Below are 14454 nucleotides of genomic sequence, written 5' to 3'. Positions count from 1 at the left end.
TAAATAGACGTTTTGCGGCTTAATATTTACAAATAGGAGTGGGAGTGTGTTCACTTGTGTGCGCGCTTACGTTTGTTTGTGTGTGTGTGTGTGCGAACCGGGCGGAACTCCGCTGTGCGCGATACAGAGAGCGCGACCATGTAACGAGAGACAGAAATGACTTGCCGATTTCCATTGGGAAGCTTCTTAAAATACATTTTCCTGAAGCAAACCCGGCGGCTTCATAGCTGCATCCATGTTAGCACGCATACACACAGGTTCAAGACTCGTTCTCGCCCCCTACAGTGCAATTCGGCTAGGTATACATCCGGCTAAAATATCAAGGTGAAAGTCATCACAGCTTGCGTAGTATAGACCCAGCTCCCAACCCAACTTTGAGAATAGATTAACGGCGATATTTTTTTTATCGCCCGATAAGAGTCTCACGTTAACGCAGCACGTTAACGCCGATAACGGCCCACCACTAATATATATATAAAATCATTTACTTTGTGTTACAGCCAAGACGCATCTGAACTAAACATAGATGGGCCTGAGACCCCCACACCCACCCTTCCTTCACAACATCCACATGCTGTGCGACAGCAGAGGAGAGCACAGGGGACCAAGAGATCTGCCAGTGTTGTGTTTGGTGACCCAGATTTTGATGAGTATGTATATAAATAATAATTTGAACTGTGTTTTCATGTGCTATAGTGGTTATAAGTTTTACTTAGCTTTTTCTAATAACTTGATGAATTCTGAAAGCCGCTTTTGAACTGTATTGTTCGCTAAATTAAATTTGAAGTATACAATTATTCTGTTTGAGTAAATAAGCATTTTGAAATTATTTTGAAATACATGTTATTATTACAGTGAAAACAACCAAATGTTTACAAAACTGCTTATTTCTTTGTGATACAGTGCAGATTCTAATGAGGAATATGAGGCACCAGAGAGGGCTCAGACTTCCAGGAGGAAGACCAGAGGAAAGTCTTCTACACAGGGGACAAAATATCCAGACGAGGCACTAAAGTGGAATGATCTAAATGTGGAGGATGTAGATCCTGTTCTGCCACCTTTCCAGCCAAAGAGAATTCCAGGACCACAGCTGGCTGTGGACAGGTCGTATTCACCGCTGCAACTGTTCCAGCTCTTTTTTACGATCTCTGTTTTAGAGACCATTGTTAAAAATACAAATAGCTATGGTGCAATGAGACAGGAAAGAAATTCCACTGGGTGCCTCTGACCGTTTCTGAGTTCCTTGCATACATCTCTCTCGTTCTCTACATGGGTCTTGTGAAGGTGAAGACCTATGTTGATTACTGGGCTAAGAAACCTATCTACAGTTTTCCGTACCCACAGTCAGTGATGTCCAGATGCAGATTTCTGGCCATCTCATGGAATCTCCATCTGTGCAACCTAGAAGAGGATCTGCAAAACTCGCGGAAAAGAGGAACCCCTGATTACGACAAACTATTCAAAATTAAGCCACTTTACTCTGACATACTGACATCATGCATGATGTACTTTCAACCAGGTCGACGAGTGTCAGTGGATGAAAGGATGGTGGCTTCCAAAGCACGTGTAGGATTTAAACAGTACATGAAGGACAAGCCTACTAAGTGGGGCTTCAAACTCTTTGTCCTTGCCAACTCAACATGTGGGTACACTTGGAACTTCTTTGTGTCTGAAGGTAAAGGTTCACTAGTTAAAGGCAAAGGCCTTAGCTATGATTCTGTCATGCATCTGCTGAATACTCCATTATTAGGCCAAGGCTATCGGGTATATGTAGATAATTTCTACACTAGCCCAACCCTTTTATGGATTTGCTGGAAAAAAACACTGGCCTGTGGAACCATACGTCCGAACCGTCAAGGTTTTCCCAAAACCAGAAAATGACCTCAGCAAAAGGCAGAAAGAGGAGCGATCCGGTGGCTCAGAGATGGTAAGCTTCTGTTTGTCAAATGGATGGACACAAGGAGGTCGTAATGTGCTCCAGTATGCACAAGGCATATAGCGGTGAAAAGGTCACCAGGCATTCAAGGAATCCCACAGGTGGGTGGTGTACACGGCAAATTCCAATTCCTGACACAGTCAAAGACTACAACAAGAACATGGGAGGTGTGGATCTTTCTGATGCCCTTATCGGCTACTACAATGTCTTGCATAAGACGACTAAATGGTACAAAACATTTTTTTACCATTTCCTGGACATTGCCGTGGTGAATAGTTTTATTTTACACCAACAGCTGGCAAAAGAACAGGGCAAGACCCCACTCACCCAAAAGGCTTTCAGAGAGGCACTTGTGTGTGAGTTGGCAAATGCTGCCACCTCTGGATATGTGGAAGATGAGAAATGCTTTCCAGAATTTTTGGAGCAGACGGAACAGCTGAAAGAAGAAGATGTGCCTTGTGCAACCTGGCTGGAAAACAGGTAAAAACACCTATGTACTGCACAAAATGTCAGGTGCCTTTGTGCTCTGTGCCAGGACGAAACTGCTTCAGGAGGTGGCATATTGAGGGACACACACTTCGGAAATAAGCACTGCTATATTGAGCCCCTTTGTAAAACACAAAACTGTCTGGTGCTAACACGGGTCTGATGGACATCGATGATGGAGGCATATTGATGTACAACAACTTGCAAAAAGTTTACAAACAAACAAAAGTTTGTGTTATGTAATGAGTTATTTAATTAGTTATTTTGAATGAGTTTCATAAATGTTTTCATAGATTTTTATAATGTTAACAAAATAATTTTCTTTCATATTTCTATAGTTTCTCATTTTTATTTATGTTTCAATTTGTACAAGTGGTCTGTTTTAGACCACATAAAATCTACAAGACTGTTTTTAAGTGATTCGTTTTTTTATTCTGAAAGGAGAATAAATTTGTTGTGCTTTTATTCACAAAACACCAACAATGTTACTTGGTCTCATTCCTTTATGCCATTTTGCGTTTCTCAGATACAAAGATTAAACCTGAATGTAAATGAAGAAAATCAATCGATAATTAAGTAAAGTGCTTTAGTATGTATTAAAAGTAGGATTTTTGGGGTAATATTAGTAAATTGCATTTGAGCATTAGAAAAATCCAAAGGACACATATATGCACTAAAAATGACACTTTGCCTCCCTTCGGTTATATTTGAACAACTCTTGTTCAGAATGTGATAGAGAAAAAATCTTTTTTTCTGGTGGATACTGGCACATAGTGTAGTCAAACAATATAATCAGCAGGTCCCCAGAGCAAACAGAACCTGAATCACAGATTTTCAAAGACAGTATTCTAAATTTTTTTTTTTTAAAAAGGCCTATTTTTTTATGTTTATCGTAATATTTTAAAAGCATACAATGCTATTTATGACGTTTTGCAATCTGATTTTGTAAATTTGAAGGGTTTCCTGTACAATGACACTAGGTTTTTAAATTCCCTACACTGTATGTGTCTAGGGTGAATATTTAAACTTGGGTGTGTTAAATTCAGGCGGAATTCCAAAATATGCCTTAGAGTGGAAGAGGTTAATATCTGGCTCTGGGGCGTCGACTTCGTGCAAATTGATGGAGCTAATGGATTATGTGTCCATTTTCGAAAAGACGTAGACCGGAAGTCGTAAAATCATTTTTAAAAGAATCCCATATTGTCTGTTACGTAGTTGAGAAAAAAGTTGTCTAAATCTTTAAAAAAAAAACTGAAATAATAAAAGGTCTTCAATGCCTGAGGTGGGAAAGTATTATTTTTGTGCCTAATGATGTAGGGTATTTAGAAAATGAATCATATGTAATTGAAAAAAACCGCATACACTCACTCATCATAGAAAGAAGCAGCAGACACCTTAAAAATACCATATGGTTTACCTGTTTCAACAGTTGAACAGGATCTGTTTTCAGGAATGGCACAAAGGTGTGTTATTGTTGTAGTAGTAGTAACTTTATTTTTGACCTTGTTCAAGCCTCAGTGTTTAGATCAGTATGCTCAATAATGTGTCTTTGACCTTCACTGATTATATTGTTATTATACTGTGTTGTAAATAAAATACAAATAATCAAAAAACCCATTATTTTACTCTTCTTACATTCTTTCATACCTGCCATTATGGGAGGCCCTTTGTCTCTCAAGTGTGAATCACTAAGTATTCATGGCCATTGCCACTCCCTCTAATGCAGCTTTTCTAAGGGTGTACTCACACTAGGCATTTTGAACTGTGCCTGAGCATGTTTGACCCCCACAGCCTGGTTCATTTGACTAGTATGATTGCTCCATGCCACGCTCGGGTGCGGTTCGTTTAGCCGTCTCTGGCTCAGTTGGAAGAGGTGGGCCAGAGCGCGGTTCAGTTGGGCGCAGTAAGCATGTAGTGTGAGCGCTAACCACTCAGGTTATATATATATATATATATATATATATATATATACAGACAGGTGCATCTCAATAAATTAGAATATGGTGACATGCCAATCAGCTAATCAACTCCAAACACCTGCAAAGGTTTCCTGAGCCTTCAAAATGGTCTCTCAGTTTGGTTCACTAGGCTACACAATCATGGGGAAGACTGCTGATCTGACAGTTGTCCAGAAGACAATCATTGACACCCTTCACAAGGAGGGTAAGCCACAAACATTCATTGCCAAAGAAGCTGGCTGTTCACAGAGTGCTGTATCCAAGCATGTTGACAGAAAGTTGAGTGGAAGGAAAAAGTGTGGAAGAAAAAGATGCACAACCAACCGAGAGAACCGCAGCCTTATGAGGATTGTCAAGCAAAATCCATTCAAGAATTTGGGTGAACTTCACAAGGAATGGATTGAGGCTGGGGTCAAGGCATCAAGAGCCACCACACACAGACGTGTCGAGGAATTTGGCTACAGTTGTCGTATTCCTCTTGTTAAGCCACTTCTGAACCACAGACAACGTCAGAGGCGTCTTACCTGGGCTAAGGAGAAGAACTGGACTGTTGCCTAGTGGTCCAAAGTCCTCTTTTCAGATGAGAGCAAGTTTTGTATTTCATTTGGAAACCAAGGTCCTAGAGTCTGGAGGAAGGGTGGAGAAACTCATAGCCCAAGTTGCTTGAAGTCCAGTGTTAAGTTTCCACAGTCTGTGATGATTTGGGGTGCAATGTCATCTGCTGGTGTTGGTCCATCGTGTTTTCCTGTGTATGAACTAATGGAGAGTTAAGACATGTATTAATCAAGAACTAATGAAGAACTAACTTAACTACGACATGAGTCATATGAATTACCTCATGAATAACACCACCTTAATTACATGTTAGTTCCTGCATGTTAGTTAATGTATTAATTAACACTTTGGGGTAAACTAAATCAAACATGCTCTAGAAGAAAGATTCATGAAAATGGCACACTGCAAAATTGTTTATAAATTTGCCACCTGCAGCTATGTCACAAACATCAGTGAATGACAGTGGATTTCTTGCAATATTTACGTTTAACCGAACTCATCCAACGCACAATGATGCATTCATAATTAAAAACAACTTCATCTCATCCTGTTTTGAGTGATTCCACTGCTGCCCTCCTACAATAACGTATTCATTAAGCAGATGCGATTTTCCAAATTAAAATCAGTGTTAGCATAGAGATGATGGTTATGTTATGGATTGGTTTACTGTCTTTATATCATAATAATGCACTGAAATCAGACGTTTGTCTTGAGTTCTTGCTCTTCTTTTGGGCCACTATTGCTCCTTCAAAATGTTAACCTTCCTCCTACCGTTCAGTTCCTTCTCCATCCAAATGCAGCCACATGACCTCTGCTCGTCCACTTTTTTACAAACCACCAAAAAACACCAAATATCTGATTTAGATTAACTGAATATGTATAAAACATGTGTAATTGATAACTTTTTAAAGATGTGCCCTCCAAGACAAGTCATGACATGATACATTGACAACTCATGAATTCATGTTAAGTTATAAGTAATTAATGATGAGTTAATAATATTGTGCCCCCAAGTAAAGTTATGACATTATGATACATTAACAAGGAATCACTCAAAACAGGATGAGATGAAGTTGTTTTTAATTATGAATGCATCATTGTGTGTTGGATGAGTTCGGTTAAACGTAAATATTGCAAGAAATCCACTGTCATTCACTGATGTTTGTGACATAGCTGCAGGTGGCAAATTTATAAACAATTTTGCAGTGTGCCATTTTCATGAATCTTTCTTCTAGAGCATGTTTGATATAGTTTACCCCAAAGTGTTAATTAATACATGAACTAACATGCAGGAACTAACATGTAATTAAGGTGGTGTTATTCATGCGGTAATTCATATGACTCATGTCGTAGTTAAGTTAGTTCTTCATTAGTTCTTGATTAATACATGTCTTAACTCTTCATTAGTTCATAGTCAAGTAATTATTAATTAAGGTATTAGTACATGATAATTCATGTACTGTTATTGTAAAGTGTTACCGAATATTTTACTGTTTCTGTTGTCAAACAACTGAATGAATATGAAATGACTGAAACACGACCCATTAAGACATAACCAGCTCTTCCGTCCAAGATGTTAATCTGCACAAAAATCCTGATAATCGAGCCGTCGTCTGATGAAATCAAATACACATAAGATAAAGACAATATTTGTGCTGTGATTTCGACTATACTTGCATGTAAACTTAGAGAAGCAACATAATATCTGTGTTTAACTGAATTAAAGCGCTGCTCCTCTCTGCCTCGCGAGACGCAGAGAGAGAAAGAGAGAAAGGTGCGCGCAAGTGCTGGGAGAGCGGTACCGGCGATTCTCAGAAACCAAATAAGGTTTGGGCACTTTTTTTAAGGGAAAAAAAATTCGCTAAAGGGGCCTGCAATGTCGCTAAGTTGGCAACACTGTGTATCTCCATTTCTCCAACTAGGGGCTGGGCCATGGGTCAAACAGAAAATACGCGCTGCGTTAATCGCGCGTTCAAAAAATTAGTGTCGTTAATATGATTTTGCGTTAACACGTTATTAACGCGTTAACTTTGACAGCACTAACATATATATACACATATATGTGTGTGTGTGTGTGTGTGTGTAACTGTAGATGTACCAAACATATACTACCAAAAGAAAAATATACCATCTGACACATTTAAAAACATTTAACAGTCTTTCAGTCTGGGCATCACACTAATGTGTTGTTAAAGTGTGTTAAATGGTGAATGCTGTGCTAGATACACACCAACAGCCTGATCTTGTTGATCCTCTGGGGTGATCTGGAAAAAGGAGCAGGTGTAGTGAAGACAGACAGTGCTGTGTTCTCGTGGAGCCTGTGGTGACCTGCAGTAATCTTCTCTCAGGGACTCCATGAGGCCTGATGCATACGCTGGGAGAAGCAACCCAGACAGCAAGCAGTGTCGGCTCAGATCCGGCCCACATCTGGCCCACATGAGTTTCACACGGGCCAGATGTGGGCCGGATCTGGACCAACACTATGTTGCTGTCTGGGAAGCAAAGGTTTAGATCACATTCACTCAGGGGTGCAAACTTGTCACCTTTTTCACCCCTGACGAGTTTGCACCCCTGTTCACTGCTGACCATGCTTTTCCACTTGGCCTCCATCACATCTGCATCTCCGTTAGGAGTGGAAGCTGCAGTCCTGTAGAGGTGTCATCCATTGGCACTCTGTCGGATCCGTGAACATCATGTCTCCCGCCGGCGTCCAAACCACAGTCTGACCGGGACCCGATGAAGGTGCTGTGTGCACCGAAGAAACCGCATCGAGTCTCACTAGGCTCTTGCTTTGGCATCCCATGTGGAACTCATATCGCCGGGATGATAATCCTCCGGTGTAAAGTGATCGTTAAGTTACACACCACCACGTTTCTTGAAGCAGATGCATCAGTGAAGTCCCGTCTCTTCAGCTGCACAAACACACCGAGGCCCGGAAGATACCGTCCTATTTCTTGTTAGGAAACCTGTGGACTCGATGTCTTGACAGGCTGGAGTTAGTGTTACCTCCACAAACACAATTCACCATGACGATGATAAACTGAAATAAAAAGACTCATGCCCGCTCCACTGAATACCAGCAGCACGCGGCACACGACTCCCTTATGTGACGTAATATGACGCGATGTTGAAAAAAAAGAACTGTCAAGGAAAGCCTCACTTTTTCTTCTAAATTTGTGCCCTCATGTCTTGTAAAACATTTTCAAATCCTGCATTAACGGTTCATATGGTATTTTCATACAAGTTTATATATTCATTTGGAATTTTTTTTTTACCTGCAATATGCATTTTAAGTTTTATTATCCACAATAATATTTATTACCATTTGGGTTTTGGGTTTTTCATGAATCACAGATGTTATCAAAAAGTAAATCCTGCTGTTTTCCACATGAAAATGCAGGACGATCACTTGCACTCGAATTCCGTTGCAAATGTAGGACTGTAATCAGGCTTTTATGCTTCTGAATCAATTTGGTGGCAGCGCCACCTATTGGGCATTGGACTTAAAAAAAACACTTATATTACAAGAAGATTTAATTAAGGCTTTTAGACCATTGTAAACCATATGCATTGTACACTCTGTCTTATCTGCCACTCTTGTGCTTGTCCCTGTAATTGCTGCTTACAGTTATAATTTCTCTTGTTTTCATGTACAGACAGTGATTTTTACTTACCCGAGCTCTGTTTTGTATCAGCTCCTACAGGAGCAGATGTCTTCATATTAGCCTCCGCCTGAGCTGTGTGAGAAAGAGAAATGGTCAGTCACTGGGAAACATAAATCACACAAACACATCAGCACAGCAAAGAGGAAAGAGGTTTACGGCAAACCATCACACTGGTAAACAGTCAGTCACGTTAGTTACCTGGCTTGTGTTTTTTCTTCAGCTGCTCAGCCAGACCATTCTGGTTTATTTTCTCCAGGATGCCTACCGTGATCTTCACAGCTTCTTCTGGTCCAAAACATGCCACCATCTTATCCACTGTTTTTTTCCTGTCTGCCTTCTCCATGTCAGACTTTGATATGCATTCATGATCTTTCTCTAAATACCACTGAAACGTTTTCAGATCCTCTTTTTCCAGTTCCTCCAGCGACTTCAGAAGCAGCTCTTCAAGAGACGCCATCGTCCTTCACCAGTTCACAGCTGCAGGACAAGAAGAAAAAGATATGAAGTATTTTCACTTGTGAACCTAAGTGTCCAAATGTTATTTAGATTATGTAAAGCTGAGAGTAGTGGCATTTGAAGCATCAGAAAGTTGTGTAAATCTGCTGTAAATATTTTAAAGGATCAAATAATTGCTTTGATTTGCAACCAACCTAATTTCCTATAATTGTTTTGTTAGCAACAAGAAACTACTGATGTACACAGTGTCTCAATGCTGTCTGATGAGTCTAGAATGAACATGACATATTTAAATCAATATATTTACTATATTTGTATTTACTAACCATGAATAATGACAATGAAGATGTTTCTTTTTTCTTCTCTGAACTGCGTCTTGAAAGGAGTTTCAAAATAACTTCTGCTTGTTTCTGTGGAGGGGGAAGTTTTCTTCATAACCTGTTCAACAACAACCATGTCAGAAAACTAATAAAACCAGACATTCAAGACATGCGAGTGAAACTATGAAAATATCCACACACACGATAAACACTAAACTGAGGATTGTGTAGTTCAGAGTTTTTAATTTTAAATAATTTACAAATTGTTTTTATAATATAATATTTTTCACACACAGTATAAAAGAGTCTTAAAATATATAACTGCCTTTATTGGAAGAAAGTCTTTTGCAGGGAGATCATCATATATATATATATCATCCGTGGCATCAAACCGTTTGAAAACCTGTTTCTTCTCACGTGTGTGTGTGTGTGTGTGTGTGTGTGTGTGTGTGTGCGTGTGCGTTTTTGTGAAAAGTCAGGACATAGATGTGTATAATGACAAAGGTATGACAGGTATTACAAGGAGAAGGTGACTTTTCAGGACATTGACCCATGTCCCCACTTTTCAAAACGCTTATAAATCATACAGAGTGAGGTTTTTTTGGGGTAAGTTGAAATGCACAGTCTCCTGTAAGGGGTAGGTTTAGGTGTAGGGTTGGTGTAGGGCAATAGCACATACAGTAAGTACAGTATAAAAACCATTACGCTTATGGGATGTCCCCACTTTTCACAAAAACGAACGTGTGTGTGTGTGTGTGTGTGTGTTGTAGTGTACCTTGATTCTGCCAGTTGGCAGAAACTGACTGATGTGGCTGCTGTTGTGTTGTTGAAAGAGATGGAACTGTAATCACATTACAAGAAAAAAAATCATTAAATTAAAGAATTAATGACCTATTGTTAGTCCAACAGTCACACTCGAGCTGTATAGTGTTAAGCTGTACAACCATAAAAACATTATTATTAGCATGTTGTTTAAATAATGACACAATATCTTTAAAAACAAGAATATTTTTATGTAACAATAGTTATTAGAGTTTTGCATGTTTTTAATGAATTTTTTAATTTTGTAGTAATCAACATTATAACACAAATAGACTGACTTTAACCTTAAAATTCACTTAATTCCATTGAGATTTTAGTGTACTCACAGCAAGGTGCTGCAGGCAAAATCACATTAGATCTTTTTTTTTTACTGGTTACTCCTCATTTAACACGGACAAAAAAATAATAATAATAAAAAAAATATATATATATATATATATAAGTACAATTTCAGACTATAGCAAACAAATGAAAGTGAATCATAGTGTCTTTACCTTCATCAGGCTCCCCAGCTGAAAACAAAATAAAACAAAATATTAGCATAGACTTTTTGACATTTCTTAAAGGAGTAGTTCACCCAAAAATGATCATACTCACTCTTGAGTTGTTCCAACCCTGTTTAAATATATTTGTTCTGCTGAACACGAAGGAAGATATTTTGAAGAATGTCTGTAACCCTTTGTGTTCAGCAGAACAAATATATTTATACAGGTTTGGAACAACTCGAGGGTGAGGGTGATGACACCAATTTTCATTTTTAGGTGAACTATCCCTTTAATGTTATGGCCTTCATGAATCATTTTTGCACAACATAGAAAGACGATTCCATTTCAGATTATCATCAACAGTTGATTACTTTTTGTTAACTTTCTACGTAGATGCAATTGCTGTTGATCTTGGCCGTTTGTTTATTTTCTTTGCTCTCAAACTGGAAATCTCATCTTCAGGGCCAAACGCAACAGGGCAATAAACAGTATTTTGTCAGTTAGAAAAATATGCTAGAGGGTACTGTTCTGAATAATTTATTCGCACTGTTTAACCTTGCATTAAATAAAGAATACAGTAACATAATAATGATTTCACCTTGGGATGATTCACTGTCCTCAAGAACTGTAAAAAAAAATTAGCATTTAAAGAAGATATAGATATAGACAACATATACATATATATGCATTTTGGCTTTTCTTGATCATTCCAAATTCATTTGTTTTGCATGTATACTTGCATCGATTTGTCTGTGGTGTCTTTCTAGGTTTGGTGGGCCGAAGTTCTTCTTCTGCAAGAAACAAAAGTTACAACTGCAATTGTCTCTCAACAACTGTATCTTATTTACAGTGTCAGCACAGATTTTATACCTCTAAATCTTCTTGGTGGTATAATTTTTTGTGAACTATTTCCATCTGAGTCTTCAACATGGGAAGTTTCAACTGCTTTTTGGGCCCGATACCTTGCTAATTTGTAACTGTCTGTTCTCAAAATTATCACAAATTTTGTTTAATAAATCTTATATAAATAATTGATATTTTAGGAATGGTTGCTAGTAGTTGAGATCCTGGTATTATACTTTGCCTGTGTCAGAATATACTCTGACGACATATTTTGTCCAGAGATATTTGTCTGGAATGGCACATTTTATGACCTTGGTCCCAACATTTGAATTGGGCCAATAGCAGAACAGTACCTTTCAGACAGAGACAAGGATGCTTGCTTAATGTTTTCTATGTATATAGTTGACCTTGATTAATGTGTATCATTTATGTTTTATAAAAACATATATGGACTAAATCTTACCCCATCAATCCTTTCGAGCCACGAAGATGGTGCCACCTCAACCTCATTTTGCTCAATGAAATTGAGGACTACATAGCGAAGATAAACCTGTAAGTGAAGTTTAGATAAATCTGTAAGTTCAGCTTGCAACACAAATGAAACATACACAATAACCTATTAATAGACAATCATTGGTTACTTTCTCTAACCTTATACTTAATTTATGTTTTCCAATGTTGGTTCTTGTTGTACTGGAAACATCTAGGTTTTCAAAAGTGAATGGCACTGGAGAGCATGAAGAAGGATGACAGAAGGAGGCAGAAACTCGTGGGGCAAATCTTCAGAAGGAAGAGACTCAGGGGCAAACCTTCAGGACCCAGAAACTCAGGAGTTAAGCCGAAGCAGTTAGACACACAGGGGACAAAGCTTCAGGAGGCGGAGACTCAGGGGTGAAGCTGAAGGATGTAGAGGCTCAGGGAGCAAAGGAATACTTCAAGTATGTAATTTCACCCAAATTGTCATTATCTTGTCATTTTATTATTTTATTTTTATCTTTGGTGATTTTATTTTTTGTCACATCCTAGAAAGTATGAAGAATGGACACCACAATTTTGATCCCGTAGTTTTCCTCCACGATGAATGCCCTCCTCTGAAGGGACTTTCTTTCTAAGCAAAGCATTTGAGAATGCCTGATGTTAGCTACGTATGTTCCATAGAGGCGTGAATCACACGGTGTCGTCAGATATGGCTGTAGATTTGTGTACACCCTGCATAACACTGTGTCATCTGCTTGTTCTGACACCACCTCGTAAAATTGTTCAGGGCCTAACACAAAGGCATTGTTTGGGCACTTGAATGACATCAAGTTCCTCTTCGGGAACTCGAGCTGCGTCACAACGCTTTGGGAACGCCCCTGCGTGACCGGCTCTGAATCTGCTGTGTAATCTGTCCAATGGAAGGGCGCGACGTCATAGGCGGGTGACGTCAGAGACCAGGAAGCATAAAAGCACGTGCGGCAAAGCCGGCGTCAGCCTTCTGTCATTCAGAACCGCGCTCTCTGTGTGTCTGTTTCTCTGTTGTATGCAAAACAAGCACTTTCACAGAAATACACAAAACTGCACTCGATAAGACACTACACTGATCTGCACATACATAATGTCTATGAGTGGCATTAAGGGCGAGGGCAAGTCACGCTTGTTCAAGCCGTGTGTGTCTCCCTGCAATCGCTTCATCACGGCGGGAGACACACACGAGCTTTGCGTGGCTTGCCTGGGAGCGGAGCATGCAGTGGCTGCGCTAGGTGGGGGGGCTGATTGCCCTCACTGTGAGCGCTTGCCGCTGCGTACACTCCGCTCCCGAAAATCCTTGTTTGTGGACGGGATTTTCACGAGTGAGCCCCGCGGTTCGGGTCCCGCTGCTGCCGAGGCCAGAAACAGCGCTACTCATCTGGGGCCTCGAAGTCGAAGCCGGATCTGAGGTCCGTACTTACGGCCAGGAGGTCCCAGAAGAAAAAGTTCTGACACATGGGGGTGCAGGACTTCGGAGGGCAGACCCCTCTGGGGAAGAGAGACACTACATGGTGCCCATCTCTCCCCAGTGCCCTCGACGCTGCGCTCAGTCCGACACAAGGGGACTGAGACGCGCGTCACCCCTGAGGGGGTCTATAAAACGGATAGTTCGGGCCCCGCTTGGCGGTGCGCCGTCACAGGAGTCCGAGCTGCCGCCTCTAACACCAGAGGTTGTCGAGAGGCTGGTTCCCTTGGTAGATTATTTAGCAGCATGGAAACGACTGCCAAATGTATCTCAATGTGTCCTGCAGACTATAGAAAAGGGGTATCGAATTCAGTTCGCTTTTTCACCGCCGCGCTTCAGCGGCGTGACTCCCACGCTGGTAGGCCCCGAGCAGGCTCTGGTTATGGAACAAGAAGTGAAAACCCTATTAAAGAAGGAGGCCATCGAGGTGGTTCCTCCTCACGAGAGGGAATCCGGGTTTTACAGCCGGTATTTCATAGTTCCCAAGAAGGATGGAGGGTTGCGTCCGATAATAGATCTGCGTCAACTGAACCGCTCAGCCAGCACAAACTACTGGATATGCATCAGTGCACATTTATCTAGCTCAAGCGTTTAAACTAACATTGTGGAGCTGTTTTATAATTATAGATTTAATTTTAGAGAAGTCGTGATGATTTGAGAAAGCTAAATTGATCAAACATAGGCTGTGATCAAATCGCTGTCTGCCACTGACCGCTTGGTCGTTACTTTAAAAAACAAAAACTTACATTTAACGAATAAAATAAAAAATGCTCCAAACGTTTTTCTAAATTAACTTAATAAAATAACGAAACAAATTACAATCACTTTGCCATTTCATACAAAACTGAACTATTTTAATAGCTGAAACCGTAGTAGATAAGCTGTTTTGGGAGAAGGGGGAAAAAGACGGGCTCGGGTCGGACTCGGGCCGAGAATTCTGATAAGCTGTCGGA

General features: G+C 40.0%; 1 protein-coding gene and 1 long non-coding RNA gene across 2 annotated transcripts; one reads left to right on the top strand and one right to left on the bottom strand.

Annotated features, from left to right (window-relative positions):
- Positions 1–8270: 8270 nt before the first annotated feature.
- Positions 8271–9466, bottom strand: LOC131536666 (NACHT, LRR and PYD domains-containing protein 6-like). The gene is made up of 3 exons (XM_058769712.1): positions 9383–9466; positions 8799–9077; positions 8271–8672 (listed from the first exon to the last, which is right to left on the bottom strand). The coding sequence occupies exons 2-3, from the start codon at positions 9055–9057 to the stop codon at positions 8602–8604; spliced, it is 330 nt and encodes a 109-aa protein (XP_058625695.1). The 5' UTR covers positions 9058–9077; positions 9383–9466; the 3' UTR covers positions 8271–8601.
- A 2331-nt stretch (positions 9467–11797) lies between these two features.
- LOC131536675 (uncharacterized) lies at positions 11798–12802 on the top strand. Its single transcript, XR_009270039.1, has 3 exons — positions 11798–12078; positions 12234–12464; positions 12553–12802. It is a non-coding gene; the product is annotated as an uncharacterized LOC131536675 (long non-coding RNA).
- Positions 12803–14454: the final 1652 nt, after the last annotated feature.

This window comes from Onychostoma macrolepis, chromosome 03 (assembly GCF_012432095.1).
Source record: "Onychostoma macrolepis isolate SWU-2019 chromosome 03, ASM1243209v1, whole genome shotgun sequence".
In the NCBI taxonomy this organism is placed as follows: Eukaryota; Metazoa; Chordata; class Actinopteri; order Cypriniformes; family Cyprinidae; genus Onychostoma; species Onychostoma macrolepis.
The sequence above is the reverse complement of the archived record's forward strand: the minus strand, read 5'-3'. Positions and strand labels throughout refer to the sequence as shown.

Coding starts and splice junctions, on each gene's coding strand:
- LOC131536666 (XM_058769712.1), bottom strand. CDS start 9,057: ATGGCGTCTCTTGAAGAGCTGCTTCTGAAGTCGCTGGAGGAACTGGAA. Junction 8,673..8,798: donor GAAGAAAAAACACAAGCCAG/GTAACTAACGTG, acceptor TTTCTCACACAG/CTCAGGCGGAGGCTAATATG.